The 13,866-nt window shown below is 44.4% G+C and overlaps 1 protein-coding gene across 1 annotated transcript in view; it reads left to right on the top strand.

Moving 5' to 3' along the window:
- The window catches only part of PIGZ (phosphatidylinositol glycan anchor biosynthesis class Z (Gwada blood group)), a 109,899-nt gene that overhangs the window by 50,042 nt on the left and 45,991 nt on the right, over nucleotides 1-13,866 (top strand). Inside the window, exon 2 of the mRNA XM_085635305.1 lies at nucleotides 5,431-5,622. Within this exon, the coding sequence (XP_085491431.1) occupies nucleotides 5,502-5,622 (121 nt within the window). The 5' untranslated portion in view covers nucleotides 5,431-5,501. The remainder of the gene's footprint in view (nucleotides 1-5,430; nucleotides 5,623-13,866) is intronic.

A 13,866-nucleotide genomic window follows, 5' to 3' on the forward strand; every position in this document is an offset into this window, starting at 1 on the left:
GATGGGCAAGGACGGGCCCGCCCTTGGCCCGGGCCCGGCTCACGCATGTCCCGCGCCATGGGATCAGGTTAGCGCTAATGAGGGCTCAAGTGGCTTCTCCCTCTCAGCAGACAGCAGGCGGGAGACTTGCGTGGCACTCCGGGACTTGGAGTCCCACCAGAGTGTGTGACCAGGTGGAGGTGCTCGTGTTAGAGGGGAAAACGATGCGCCCCTGAAGTGGTAGGATTTGGGAGGCACAAGGAAGTTCACAGCCCCCTCTTTAGCCCTGCCGATGCTCCAAGAGTGCCCCGCAGTTGTTTAGTGCGTCCTTTTACTCAAAGCATCCCCTGGGTACCCAAGGCAGCTAGATCAAAGAAAAGCCTGGGAACTACTGAGCTCTGCTGTATTACTGCTGTCATCCCCATTTTAATTAACCAAGAAACTGGACACTTCCAAAGAGACCCAAGTCGATCCAAGAGTGTCCCCACAGGATCACGGTGGCCCGAGGGATTAACGTAAACTAAAAATCTAGCACCTAGTGTGTGGTAGCTATAAAGTCACGTGGAGTTATAGTTGGGGCCCAGAAAGTGATAAAACATTTGAGTTTTCATGTACTATCTTATTAGTACATGTACTAAGCAGTGCTGGCTGCCAGTCACAAACAAAACGTGCTGGGGTGGGTGGTGCGCGGGGAGGGTAATAATAATTTTAAAATGGAACTTACCTGAAGCTGCCGGCAAACTCCAGCGTTGCGTCGTGCCTCTGTGTTCTTTCTGGTCCCAGCACACACTGGGACAGCATCAGAGACTCCCTGTGCAATCCCTGGGCTGCTCTCACGCCATGAGAGCAGCGCAGGGATTGGCCTGAGCGGGCTGCTTTGACGCTCCGCTCAGGACAGGGAGTCTGTGCTGTTTCTCCAACCCGGCTGTTCAATTCAACCCAGTTAGAGAAACCTAAGTGCGTATGTGTTTTTGGCTGGTCTAGGACTGCCGGCCAAACACACATGCGCACTTAGAAGTAAACAAGCCAGTCATCCTCCCCTCTCCCATGACCCCAGCCCTGCCTCTCCCTATGCAACGCTGGCTCAGCCAGCAGGTGAAAAATAAAATGGTGAAAGAATATCTTTGTTTTTTCAGAAGCTGGCTCTGAATCTGTGAGCTGACGCACCTCCACCTTTGCAGAGGAGCCACCCCTTGTACTAAATGCTTACCTGTTAATAAAAGAACTCTTCTTTTTTTAATAAACAAAAGGACTGATTGGACATTGAAGTTATTGAGTGTTATCTACTGTGTCACATTGAATTTGGGTCTCTGAACCCATAAACCTCTTAGGGGAAGCCAAAAGTGCTCACCCTCACTACTTTGATAAGAAGTTAAATGACAAAAGTCAGCACTAGGTTATCCCATTGGAGTGCACAATTCCAGCAGTCTTTGGACACCAGTAGGACATGACATGCGCGACCCAGTGCACTGCCCAATAACCTATGACTGTCTCTGGTCTCCAATAAAATATGATAAAGAGAAAGTATGCTGTTCCTAGAGGTGACAAGGAGGGGGAGGGTGGGAGGCAAAGGGGTGGGCCATGTCAGTGGTGGCTGGTTCCCGTAAGGTGCTAGGCAGAGTAAGGATGGGCATACTCGTCCAGGGATAGCTCCTATAAGGAGAAAGGTCCCTCACACAGTCGAGGTGTGTCATGCTTCATCATAGGGCAGCTCCTCTTTGGACTGGCGCTGCAATGCCCAAAGGGCCGCCCAGGGGGGGCTCTTTGCCGGAGGTCTTCTCGGTTTACCGTCGTGAAGCTAGATGGTATATATGTGAGGGTGCCTTAATGTAGTGAGTAGAAGTGGGATGGTGAATGTGCAATAAAAATGGCTCCTGGATTCTCCAACCCTTTTATTCGAGGAGTACCTGGGCCATGATTTAAAACAGACTAGAGAGTCATGGACTGGAAAGGGGAGATTAAACCTGTGTCAGTCCTAGTGAGTTGTGCAGGGGGTCAACATGTTTCTTGCCTCAAAATGTTGGTTAGAATTTTGGGGACGGGGGGGACCAAGGCAATTCTTCAGGACCGTAAAAATCCTCGTATACTCTAAGAGGGCAGCATGTGGTGTTCCCCCTGTAGGAACTATGTGTCACGTCCCCTAAAGTATGGATTCAATAGTAATCCTGGAAGTGTAAAAATTGTGAAAGAACTGTTACCGGAATTATAAGTATACCTTCTGGAAACTATTGCACCTAGAGGAAAAAGGTTAAAAGAAGAAGAGAGGGTAATGCAGGGTGTGATAGGAAATGGCCGTGCTCCCACCGGAGAGAGAGGCCATGGGAACACCAGCAAAGGAGAAAGTAGGTGTATTGGCACCTTTGGGAAGGCAGTTGTTGCAGTAAGCAATTCGTAAACTGAGAAAAAAAAGAGGCAATTATGGTCATCGTCCACAGTTGGTAGAACAAAGAGATTCATATAAAGCATGCATAAAAAGGATGATGCACAATGCAGTGTGGTGGTATCATCCATTCATGCTCCACAGCGGACTAGGTTGTGTAATCACGTGGCAACAATGGCGCAGTGTCACCTAGTGATGGTGACGTGGCAAATGGCTTAAGGAGGTCATAAAATGTATATTTAAATATTTGGCAGTGCACACAAATAATACAGTCAAAATACAGTCTTGTTTAGCCTGTAAGTTCTAGGCCACTTACACATGGGTAGGTAATTACAATAACATACATACAACATCCGTGCTCGGTGGTGGTCAAACATATGGAGATGCATGTGGTGGTTGTTCATCCACCTCAGTAGTATGTTATGGCATTAGTCACAAGCAGACCCACCACACATTAACCCCCTGTACTCACCTAGAAGGGAGGGATGGAGGTGCCTCAGCAGGGACGTGACAGGGATGCTTGCTAAGAGTTGCGAGGAGGACCCACCTAGAAGAGTGCGGGCACCAAGAGTCATGACAATATAGTACAGGGAGACAGAAAGGGTCCATGTGAGCCCTGTCTCTAAAACGGTATCTTCTCCAATAAAATATATCACCCCTCACTACTTTGGAAGCAGACCATAAATGTTACTCCAATGCATGTTCCTTGCCGTCCCCGGTTCCCTGCAGTTTATAGGCAGACTGCAAACTCTCGACACAGGGCATCCTTCTCACCACTAACCCAAGATCTATGAATTTCGAAAATTCACCATTTGTGCAACTTTTCTGAAGGTTTAAGTCGTAAATTCCATCTGTGGCCAAAAACACCTGCAGCTACCGAGCGCCTTATTTATGAAGGCTTGCAACACTTTTACACCGCAGCTGCGTCACTTTTTGTGACACAGCGGTGGCGTAAATAATGTGCCATGTTGCACAATATTTACAAAGTGACGTATCTAAGCAGATGCATCACTTGTGTCAGGTATAATGTATGCAGGGTGGGCATTCCCACTAGAAAAAGCCTTGTAGAAGTGGCGTAGTAGAAACTATCAGATTTCAGTGCGCCACTTCTAGGATGCTACTGCGTCACCACCTTATGCCTGTCTCACAGCAGGCATAAGGGTGACGCAGTGCAATGGGAATACACTTCCCCCATGCATTGCTGGATTTGCGTTATGCTTAGGACATAACTCCAGCAATGCGTGGGTTTTGCACCGACGGATACGTCCAGATTTCTGACTTATCTGTCATTCCTTGTGACATGGTGCGCCGTACAATAAATACGGCGCATCCATCGTGTTACAAGGAGGGCACACAAAAAAGCGTTGCATTGTTGCTTTCACGCAGCAATGCAACACTTTTCATAAATGAGGCCTCGAATTTGTGAAGTAAGACCTACCTTAAGTGCACCAGTCCCTTTTGGTCTACCCACCTGTAAGTTGGGTGGTCAAATACTGCTGTTAATAGGCTCCCTAAAGAAGAACACAATCCATTATCACTGCATGCTCGGATGGGGAAAAAAACAAGATGGCCGCTACACCCTGGTGAAGGAATGAGGATTTTTTTTTTTTTTAGATGAATCTGGAAGTCTGTTTCTTGTACACAAACTGGGATGTTCTGTTTATTGTCTCCAGCCAGTAAGATAATGTGGCTTTCATTATGATTTTCAGAACACCTCCCATCCAACACCCATTTATTTATTTTTTCTTCAGCCACTTCTGCGTCGTTCCGGGTCTCAAGTTTCCGCTTCCATCTGCCCGGCCCTGCGGACGGGATGAACGCATCTAAACGCATTCTAGGGACATAAGGTGGAAATTCTTTAGGGTTGATCGCGTAGCTGGCCCCTGCCTCCTTGGACTACAATGGCAACATCCTCTCTGCTTGACGCATGAATTTGGGTTGTAAAATGTAGCGTCACTTAGTGACGGTGTTGGTTTTTGTAAAACACACCCCTGATACGTGGCAGCTACACGCGCGGAACGACCTTACACCGCGCCCGAAGTCCATCAATGATGAACCCTTGCGATCGGCCCGCTCGTATCTTCATTTTGCAGAAGTTTGTTTTTTCCCTAGTTCACCGTTTCGTTTTCGCTCGTAATCACTGCAAATCTTTTTTTACTCTCACTCTGTGGATTTCATGCGTGAGAGTAAGCGTGCCAACTGAAAACTTCACATTTCTTTCTTTTTTTGGGGAGAAATTGGCTGAATTCTATGTGGATTATGGTCGATTTCATTGTTCGGTTTCTAATGCTGCATTATGCGTTCTGCTTTGCGGCGTGCGACTGCGTGGGGTTTTTCCTTCTCCTTTGAAAAACTTGTAATAAATTATAATTAGGGCTCCCGGTGTTATGGTATTTATTTTTTCAAAATTTCCATTTGTATTTATCCATATTTATTTTTTGATAATTTTTTCTGTATTTACCCATTTTTTTATTTTGTGTTTTCTGCTTAAATGAAGCTGCAATGTGTATTTTTCCACATTTATTTAACTGATAAATGTATATCCGCATTTGAATGTCCAAAAGATTTCAGCAGTATACAGTGCAATAGCGTTATCTGACAACACTTGCATTGCAGAGTAGAATGAATAACTGTAGATCTGCACTTAATTAAGCTTAATTAGGAAATCTATTGTCTTTTTTCATCTCTCCTACCTCCCAATCTGTACACCTACTGACCTGACACTCGTGACTGACAGTAGAAAAAGATCATTCAAAGAAGGCCTATTTTCCGTATTTTTCTTTATTTAAAAATAAATACAGACAGGAAAATAAATATTATTCTGTCTGTATTTATCTGTAACAATCAGTTAAAACGGAAAACTGGGAGACTTAATTACAATTGTATTATTTAATAAGGCTTTCTTTCATATTGCCACCAAATTAGAACCCTGTTTTGCCCTGCCACAGCCTTTCAATAGGTAATATCTTGATAGAATGCAATAAAGTGAATATTTCGTAGTTTTCCTTAACTGAGTAAACTCCTTGCCTTCTGCTTCCTTCGCCTTCACTAACCCTATGTCACTTTTGTAGGAGGCTGGTTGGACATCTTCCATTGACGCCAATGTCTTCCGGGCTGACTTTGGCCAACAATAATTGAACCCATGGAGACCACACAGATTCTTTGGGCAGTGCTGGCCCTGTTCAGAATTGCCTGGTGCCTGTTTCCTCAAACTGGCTACATCCACCCAGATGAGTTCTTCCAGTCCCCCGAGGTCATGGCAGGTAAGCATCTGTCTTCTAGTTTGCTACCCTATGCCCTGCTATGTTTTGTTGACTTTTTTTTAATATGCCATTGGTGTGGCCTCCTAATGCTTGTGCTTTCTCTGGAGTGCTGGAATTAGGAGAAAAAAAGACTCAGGAAACCCATAAATGTGGGGCCAAGGTGTGGCAGTGGGAAGGGGTGGGGTCACGAGGGGCAGAGCTTGAAAAACATATATATTTAAATCTGCTGCAAAGAAATTGCCAACAAGGACATATGTGACAGTAAATCTGTTCTAGATTACTTAATTGATCATGAAGAGGCTGCTTTTTAAAATATCTTAGGATTCAGACACCTGCTGCAGAGATCCTTGTGTGTCCAGCAATTTTGAAGGGATTATAATAGTGGTAAGATAACTCTAGCATTAACGCAGTTCTGGGAGAGTTCTGAGTTTTGTCCAGTCACATTTTTGACTCCTAAAGTAAAATAGAGGGTTAATGTGCCTGCTGCAAAGAACATTGTGTAACATGCAGATCAAAAACTGATATTTTTTTGAGAGAGGTAAGTGGGCTGCTGCTTTTGACACTCAGACCATTTTGTTACTTTCACTTCGTATGTTGCAAGCCTTCTAATATAGCACAGTGATCTATTTATATTCAAGGAGCTGTATGCAAACTGTAAGTCATGGATTTGGATACAGTGGCATCTTTACGAGTTTAGTGGTGCAGGGCAGTACAGCAACTCACCTTGCTGCGCTGCGCTGCTCTGCGTCACAGGAAAGGACAGGAATGCACAGTAGTTTTCCAATACTGCACATTCTTGTCCTTTCCCCTTGTTCTGGCGTCATTTGGCAGCCGATTCTGGTGCATTCCCAGATTGACAAGTCCTTGTAAATCTGGGAATGTGTCAAAAACCATGAGATTTGCTTGGAAAAACCCACCACAACGCCCATGGAACGCCTCCTTAGCACAGAGTAAGGCAATGCACCGGTTTGCGTTGCGTTGCCTTACTCCAGATTGTTTAAAGCGACATTCAAAGTGACTCTGTGTGGCTTCATAAATCTGACTTAGAGGCTTGCATCACGAATGTACCACTTTGCGTGGTGCAAACCTCTCATAAATATGCCCCTTATTGTGTTTTCTCCAAATCTGTTGTTATTCTAAGATTACGAAGAAGGGTTCCTTTGAGAAGTAATAAAGTCTTGTTAGTACGGACAACAGCAATCACTGTGTTACGGTTTATATACTGACTGTGTTTCTTCTGACCATTCAGTCTTAACATATAGGCCCTCATTACGAGGTTGGTCGGAAAGCATTCCGACCGACTCCTTGTCGGAATCGTTTCCGACCGACTCGGGATCTGGGAGAACGGCCGACCGATTCTGATGGTTCCAACACTGTTCAGTCGGACTCTCATTGACTTCAATGGGAGCCCGTGTTCCGACCAACAACACAGGCTTTCTTTGCAAAAAGGGGTGGTTGCAGAAAACCCTCCAACCTGTGCCAAGCACCCCAAGTTGCCTGCCACAGAGTGCATGGTTTGAAAGAGGGGTCCCATGGGTACCCCCACAGGCCCCAACCGGAGGCCTCCGGGGGAAGGGGGCCCTGCTAGAGGCCTCTAAAATCAGTTTCCGACAGCCTTTTAGTGTCGGACAGACCGAGTAGTAAATGCTGTCGTAATCTGACATCGTAATCAGACAGGTGGAAAAGCTGTCCACTGAGCTCTACGAATCGCCTCTGACCGACTCTGATTCTCCGAATGCCAGTCAGAACCGAGTCTGAATGACCAAACGATTTCCTTCCATCGTAATTGGTCGGTCAGAAATGTTTCCGAGTTGGTCGGAAACATGGGTTCCGACATGGGTTAGGAAAATCCTAGTGCCATTAGAAGCCTTTCCGACCGATATCGTAATGAGGCCATAATATCTAAAAGTATGGATGATATGTGATTCCTGCATCTTATAAACCTCATATTCTTATGTAACGTTTCATGTACATTGATTTACACACTTGTATGATTTATTGTTCCTCTGTGCATGATGTAAAGTGCCCTGGCATCCAACACTGAGGTGAGTAACGCTATAAAATAATGAAATAAAAATATAGTAGGTGCCATTTAATCAATATTTGTGTAATCACTCATAAAGTCAGATAAATCTTGCATTCTTACAATACAAGCACATCTCTTACATAGGGAGTTGAATAAAGTAAAAAATCTGCCTCCAATATTTTCTCCTAAATACTTTCGAAGGGGCAGCAAGCTGTGCTGCTTTGTTTCCCTCCATCACATTGGCATCTAGACTAGTAGCAGCTGCTACTGAGTAGCACAGGAGAGGGGTTGGGGGATAGAAAAATAAAGTACAAGCTTACTTACCTTTCTGCCGGACCACCGCCTCACCTCGTCCTCTTCTGTTCCTTCTTGAAGCAGGAAGCACACCCAGGCTCACCTAAGCCAATCACAACACTGCATTGCAGCATTGTGATTGGTCTGAGTGCCATGGTTCGGCGCTCAGACAGGCAGTGGGAGCCTGTGCATGTTCCCCACCAGGTTGTGCATTACAGCCTGGTGGGGAACATGCAAAGTGTGCATGACTGTTTGGTTGGACCAAGAGGGCCGTCAAAACATTAATGCGCATTTAAGTGCCCACCACTCCCCCATGCTGGCTGTGGCGACAGCCAAGCCTCACCCCACAAACCTGCCTGATAACGGAAAAATAAAATGATAATAACATAGTTTTATTATCATTTTGTTTTTCCTTTTTCCACTGCGCAAAATGCAGTAGGGCGGCACTCTGGTCTAGATGGAAGGTTCCAGGTAGCTCCCAGCCAGGATTATATGTGAACAAAAGGAACTCTCTGTATAAATGAAGAACTTGTAATTCTGATGGGTCGAGTAACTCCTGTTTCAGTGCCCAACAGAATTTAGAGGGCACTCGTAATGTGTGCCAGAATGTCCAAAGATTCTTTGTTGGTTGCACGAGAGTGTAGTAATGGTTTCTGTGGGATTCATGTTTTGCTTGTTGAAGAGTCGCACATCGCAATCTGGATGGCTTGTGGTGTAATGTAAGTTGTATGTAACTGTGCTGTTGGTAAGTCTAGTGTGTTCTGTTGAATTTGAGATTTAGCTGAGCCATGATACCTTACCATCCATTTGTCCTTTCACACATTGCTCACTACATGAGACAGCGGTGTAGGCAAATCTGGTTGAGTCTACTAATTCTGTCATTTGTATTGAAGGGTGAAAAGGGTCATCTGTCATTTGGTGATGAGATGGTTTCATAAGTATATAGTTGCATCCCTTTTCAGGACTTGCCTAAGACAGCACATGCACGGTTACTTGCAAGATCTATTGCTTTCGGTACAGTAGGCTTACATCCCTTCCATTACTTACCGTTGATTGGCCTCATTGTCATTCTAAATTCCTTGCTTCTTATTAGCCATCTGCTGTAGGCTTCCTTCCTGTTCATGTGTTCCCTCCGCTGGAGAACGGGCGTATAACTTGTGTCCTTCTACTGCTCACTTTTTTAGGTGCTACTTTTTACTTTGTGTTTAAGCACTCCGCCAGAGTGTATCTTTTTAAACTGCCTCCTTCGTGTACTTCCCCCGTCCGTGTTCCTCCCCTGTCCATGTTGGCTTTGACACCACCCTCCCTCCACAGTCCATGTTGGCCTTTCAAGCAATCTGTGTTGGCCTTGCTCCTGCTCTTCCTCCCTCTTACTGTTCGTATTGTCTTTGCCCTTCCTGCTCTCCCTCCCTCTCTCTGCCCCTGTTGCTTTTGCCTCTTCCCACCTTCCCTCCTGCTGTTTGTGTTGCCATTGCCTCCTTACACCCTCGCTCCCACTGTCCATGTTGCTTTTGCCATCCTGCTGTCTGTGTTGCCTTGCCCCAACCATCCTCCCTCCGCTGTCTATGTTGCATTGCCCCCTAATTTGGCCGTGTTACCTTGCCCCTTAGCATTCCCTCCCCCAATGACTGTGTTGCCTTGCCCCAGCCCGTTCTCCCTCCCACCCATTGGCATTGCCCCCACCACCCAATTAAAAAGCAGTATGACACAAACATAGCTGGCAATGTCATAGTGTTTTTTCCCCACTCCACCCGCTCTATATTTTGCCTCGCACCTGCCCTGCCCTCCCTCTTGCCAGCAATAAGAAAAGGGCTATGAAGAGGCCACGTTATGCTTTTTTTCAATTTCTTTCTTTTCCTTTTATCCATGCTACATAGCAGCTGTGCATCTGTACAACATGGCAAAAAACATTCACAGAGCCAATACCTTGCGTATTCAAGATATATTGGCTGCGCCAATGCTTGTTTTTTGTTGCAAGCAGTGATACATTGCAATTTGTACTGGCCTTGAGTCTGTGTTTCTTGTTTGCTTTAGAGTTTAGTGTTGGCACAGCTTGCAAATTCCCATGCACTACTAGTTTTGGGCGTGGAGCTTCAAAGTAGGTTGGTTTAAGCTCTGAATGTGGTTAATGTGGTTACTTCTGAGAGAATTGCACGGCAAAGTAGGGACATGTTAATACAGTCACACATCAAGGCAGTTTCGCAAATGGCACATTTAAAATCATTTTGTTAATATATTTCATTCTATATCTTACCATATGGATTAAAACAGTAAGTGTTATATTAGTAGGTGGGGCTCTGAGTTACTGCCTGGGTGAGTGAAAGCTTGCTGCAAAACAATTTGGAAAATTAAAGTTGACTAATAAGCAGATGATATTTTATAGCACTTTGACATGCATCTTTTATTTCTATCCATACCATCCATCGCCTTTGGCACCCAAGTCTTTGGGGGCCAAAGGCGTGTACAAAATGGCCATCATGATTCTTTTCAGGGATTTTATCTACTTATTAATATCATGGTCCAAAACATACAAACCCAAGGGAGTAGCCAATACATCTAGTCACACTGAGTGTGCGAAGCAAGCAGACCCAACCCTGCTTAAAAGAGTTCCTTTCAACTATTCATCTTCCTTCCTGTCATCTGTCCATCCACTCACCCTCCTATTTATCCATCCATTCCTTCGCTATCCATCCACCTACTCATTGCTCCATACAACCATACTCCTTTCCTCCATTCATCCATCAATCCATCCATCCATAATTTCATATATACACCCACCATGTCACATATCCGCCCATAAATATTTTTTGTATCTGTCTATCTGTCCCATCCATCCATTCACTCTCTTCCATATGCCCATTCTTCTGCTCTTTTTCATCCATTCGTTTACTTGTCTAACTTTTCATTCTTCCTACCAATCTTTCAACCTTCTATATATCCATCCTTTAAGCCTTCTGCCAATTCTTTCAGCTTTTCTTCCTTCCTTTCACTTTTTTCCTTCTTTCCTTTCATGTTTTCTTCCTTCCTCTCATCCTTCCTTCCTCCTCCCCTTGTTTGCCACTTTCTGTCTATTCATCTTTTTTCTCACCTCCTTACTGTGTCTTTCTCTCCAATGCCAATTGCTTTGCTATCTGTTCCCCTCTCTGTATTGCCCTAGTTCAATTAGTTCCCTTTCTATATTTACTTCCTATGCATTACAGCCTACAACCTCTTTCGTGATATCTCCTAACCATCTTATTTATAAACGCTTTGTCTGTAGACCTGCAGGCAGAACAGGAGGCCCACAAACAACTCATCAACTTTTAGGTGGAACCCAATTCACCAGTCCATGCGTGCTTAATTTTAGCTGGTGGTTTCCGGTGCTCGGCACCAGCACTTAATTGTATTCTGGTGCTCGGCAGCCGCACTTAACTGTCATCATCACACTTATGACACTCTGCCACATGGTGACGCTGCTCATCAAAATTTAGACATGATCAGAACAACCGTTCTTTATGAATACAATATACAATCAAAAATACTAATACCTTCCTCCCCATCGATTCCTTTGGCTTTGGGGACCTGGAGTAATCTGAACTGTCGCACTTGCAGGTGAGAGAGATGGTTGTTGATTTGGCACCGTCATTAGCAGCAGTGATGGGGCAATGGGTGGTGTAAGCTGCAGTGGCCTCCTGGTCAGGGCCGTGGCACTTATTATTTTACAAATTAAGCTCTATGTCCATGTGCCCAGTGACAGCACCCCCTTCCCTTTAGCTTCTACAGGGGGAGGGTTCTCCACCCCACTGCACAAACCCTAAAGATGTCACGACCAAGCAAGGCTGACTTTAGCGCTGGTGGTGCTGGTGCGACAATCTTTTTTGGTGCCCTCCATGACTTCCTCCTCGAATTCCCTCACTACCACCCGCCCAAAGTGCTATCATCTCTCAATAACCCCTTTCTCACATATAATTTTGTTTACAGCGCTGGTAAAGGCTGGCTTTACTAATCCACTCAACTATCCACATAAAACCCAGATCTGTTCTTTGCAGCAGGCATATTAACCCTCCGCGCTACTTTATGGCAAGTCAAGACTGCCACTAGACAAAACTTTGATCTCTCTCTCTTTATCAGGAACATTCATCACAAGAGTTATCTTGGCATTTTCATTGCTTCCTGAAAGCTGGACGCACAAGGAACTGATCAGCAGCTGTTTTTAGGCCGAGCCTGAGCAGCGCATGCCCTGCTATGTGAGGCATGCTGTATTGAGGTAGGGACTTGAAGCTCCGCCCATTCACTGCCCATATTTTTCATTGGCTTGTGTCATTACCCACTGAAAACTGTGGCTGTCCATTGGGAAGAGGGTTAGTAGTCCCTCCTTAGTACCGCCTTGTCTCATTTTTTAACCTCCATTGGCGAAACCCCCTGTTACGTGTGTTGTTCCTCTGTAGGCTTTAATTACAGGCTCTGAGCACAATCTTCTCAAATAGGTTTGTCTACTAACGCTTTAAAAAAAACATTTTATAGCACGCATTTGGAATGCAATAGGTCTTGCATTTGTAAGAGTTATGTGTCTTAAAAACAACACTGGTGGCCAAACTGGTCTCACCACCCCACTAGCGTCCCCAAGTACCCCAGCTTATGTTTTTTTATCATGTTGTTAGAGTTCCAATGCCAGACACTAAAAACAGATTTGAATCTTATAAACCATTTTTGATCAAACCCGAATAAATTATGTTTGACATTCTTTGCAACAAGCTGGCGGGCATGAATCTTGGTGATATTGCTATGGCCATGCCTTTTAAGAGTTAAGACCCTCTCTTCAGGTCAGCAGGGCAAAAAAATACAATATTGGACTGGTCACAGGTACTTACTTATACACTACAATCTGTGCATGTATTCTGCCTGAACAGTTAACTACTTATGTAGCAAAATTGGATTGTATTTACACAACTCAGTCAATTATTAATCTTCTTTTGGAAATAAGCGTACTTTAGATTTCAATTATTAATACATGCAGTGCAATTAGAAGCGGAGAAGCACAGTTCAAAGCCACAAATGACCCATGCCTCTCACCGAAGAGTAAAATTAAATGACAAACAATCAGCACACGCAGTGAGTGATAGATTGTAAAATGAGCCCGTTAATTTAATGCAGTGACTGCGCTTTTTGTAAGACTGCAGTTGCTTAATATTTCTTCTCAGAACTGACATGCTGGCAACATTTTTGTTACACGGAGACAATCTTGTGTAGTTTTGGAAAGTTCACATTATGCATGTTTGCGAAGTTCCAGAAATTACCCTATTAAGTCACTTTGCGTAAATTTACGCTATATGTCGCAAAAAACAAACAGCAAACTCACGGGAACAATAAAAAAATGTCCAAAAAGGCAGACGTCTGCTGTTTGTGGCACTTGTGTTTTTTGCAAGGAGAAATGTGTCCTCTTGTCTAAGATAGAGCAAAGATGCATTTCTCTCTAAAATGTAGCAACAAATGCTGGCTTGCATTTTGCATAGTTACATGTAATTTCATAACCTTTTACCCTAATTTCACAGAATTACGCAAATGCAAATTATGCGTTTTTCGCACACTCCTATCCGTTATCTGTCGCCATACACAATTCATGATACTTGATCAGCTCTTTGCTAAAAAGATGAATATAATTTAACAACACATCACAAATGTGTAGATTTTGAATGTAACCACTTTATTGAGAAAAGGCAGCAGCAGAGTGCCAAGTGGCTTTGTACCGTAGTCTTAAAGAGGTGGACTGAGCATGTTTAACTTAAGGTTTGGCTGTGCGTATGCATTTATTGATGCTTCTCTCCACCTATGCACACGATACCTTGGAGCTTATTTACAAGCTTCTTGCACCGCAGGTACGTCACTTTTTCTCATATTAAAAGTGACTCACCAACGGCGCCAGGGGTTTGTAAATAATCCCCCTT

The sequence above is a fragment of the Triturus cristatus genome, chromosome 11, assembly GCF_964204655.1.
Source record: "Triturus cristatus chromosome 11, aTriCri1.1, whole genome shotgun sequence".
Taxonomy (NCBI): Eukaryota; Metazoa; Chordata; class Amphibia; order Caudata; family Salamandridae; genus Triturus; species Triturus cristatus.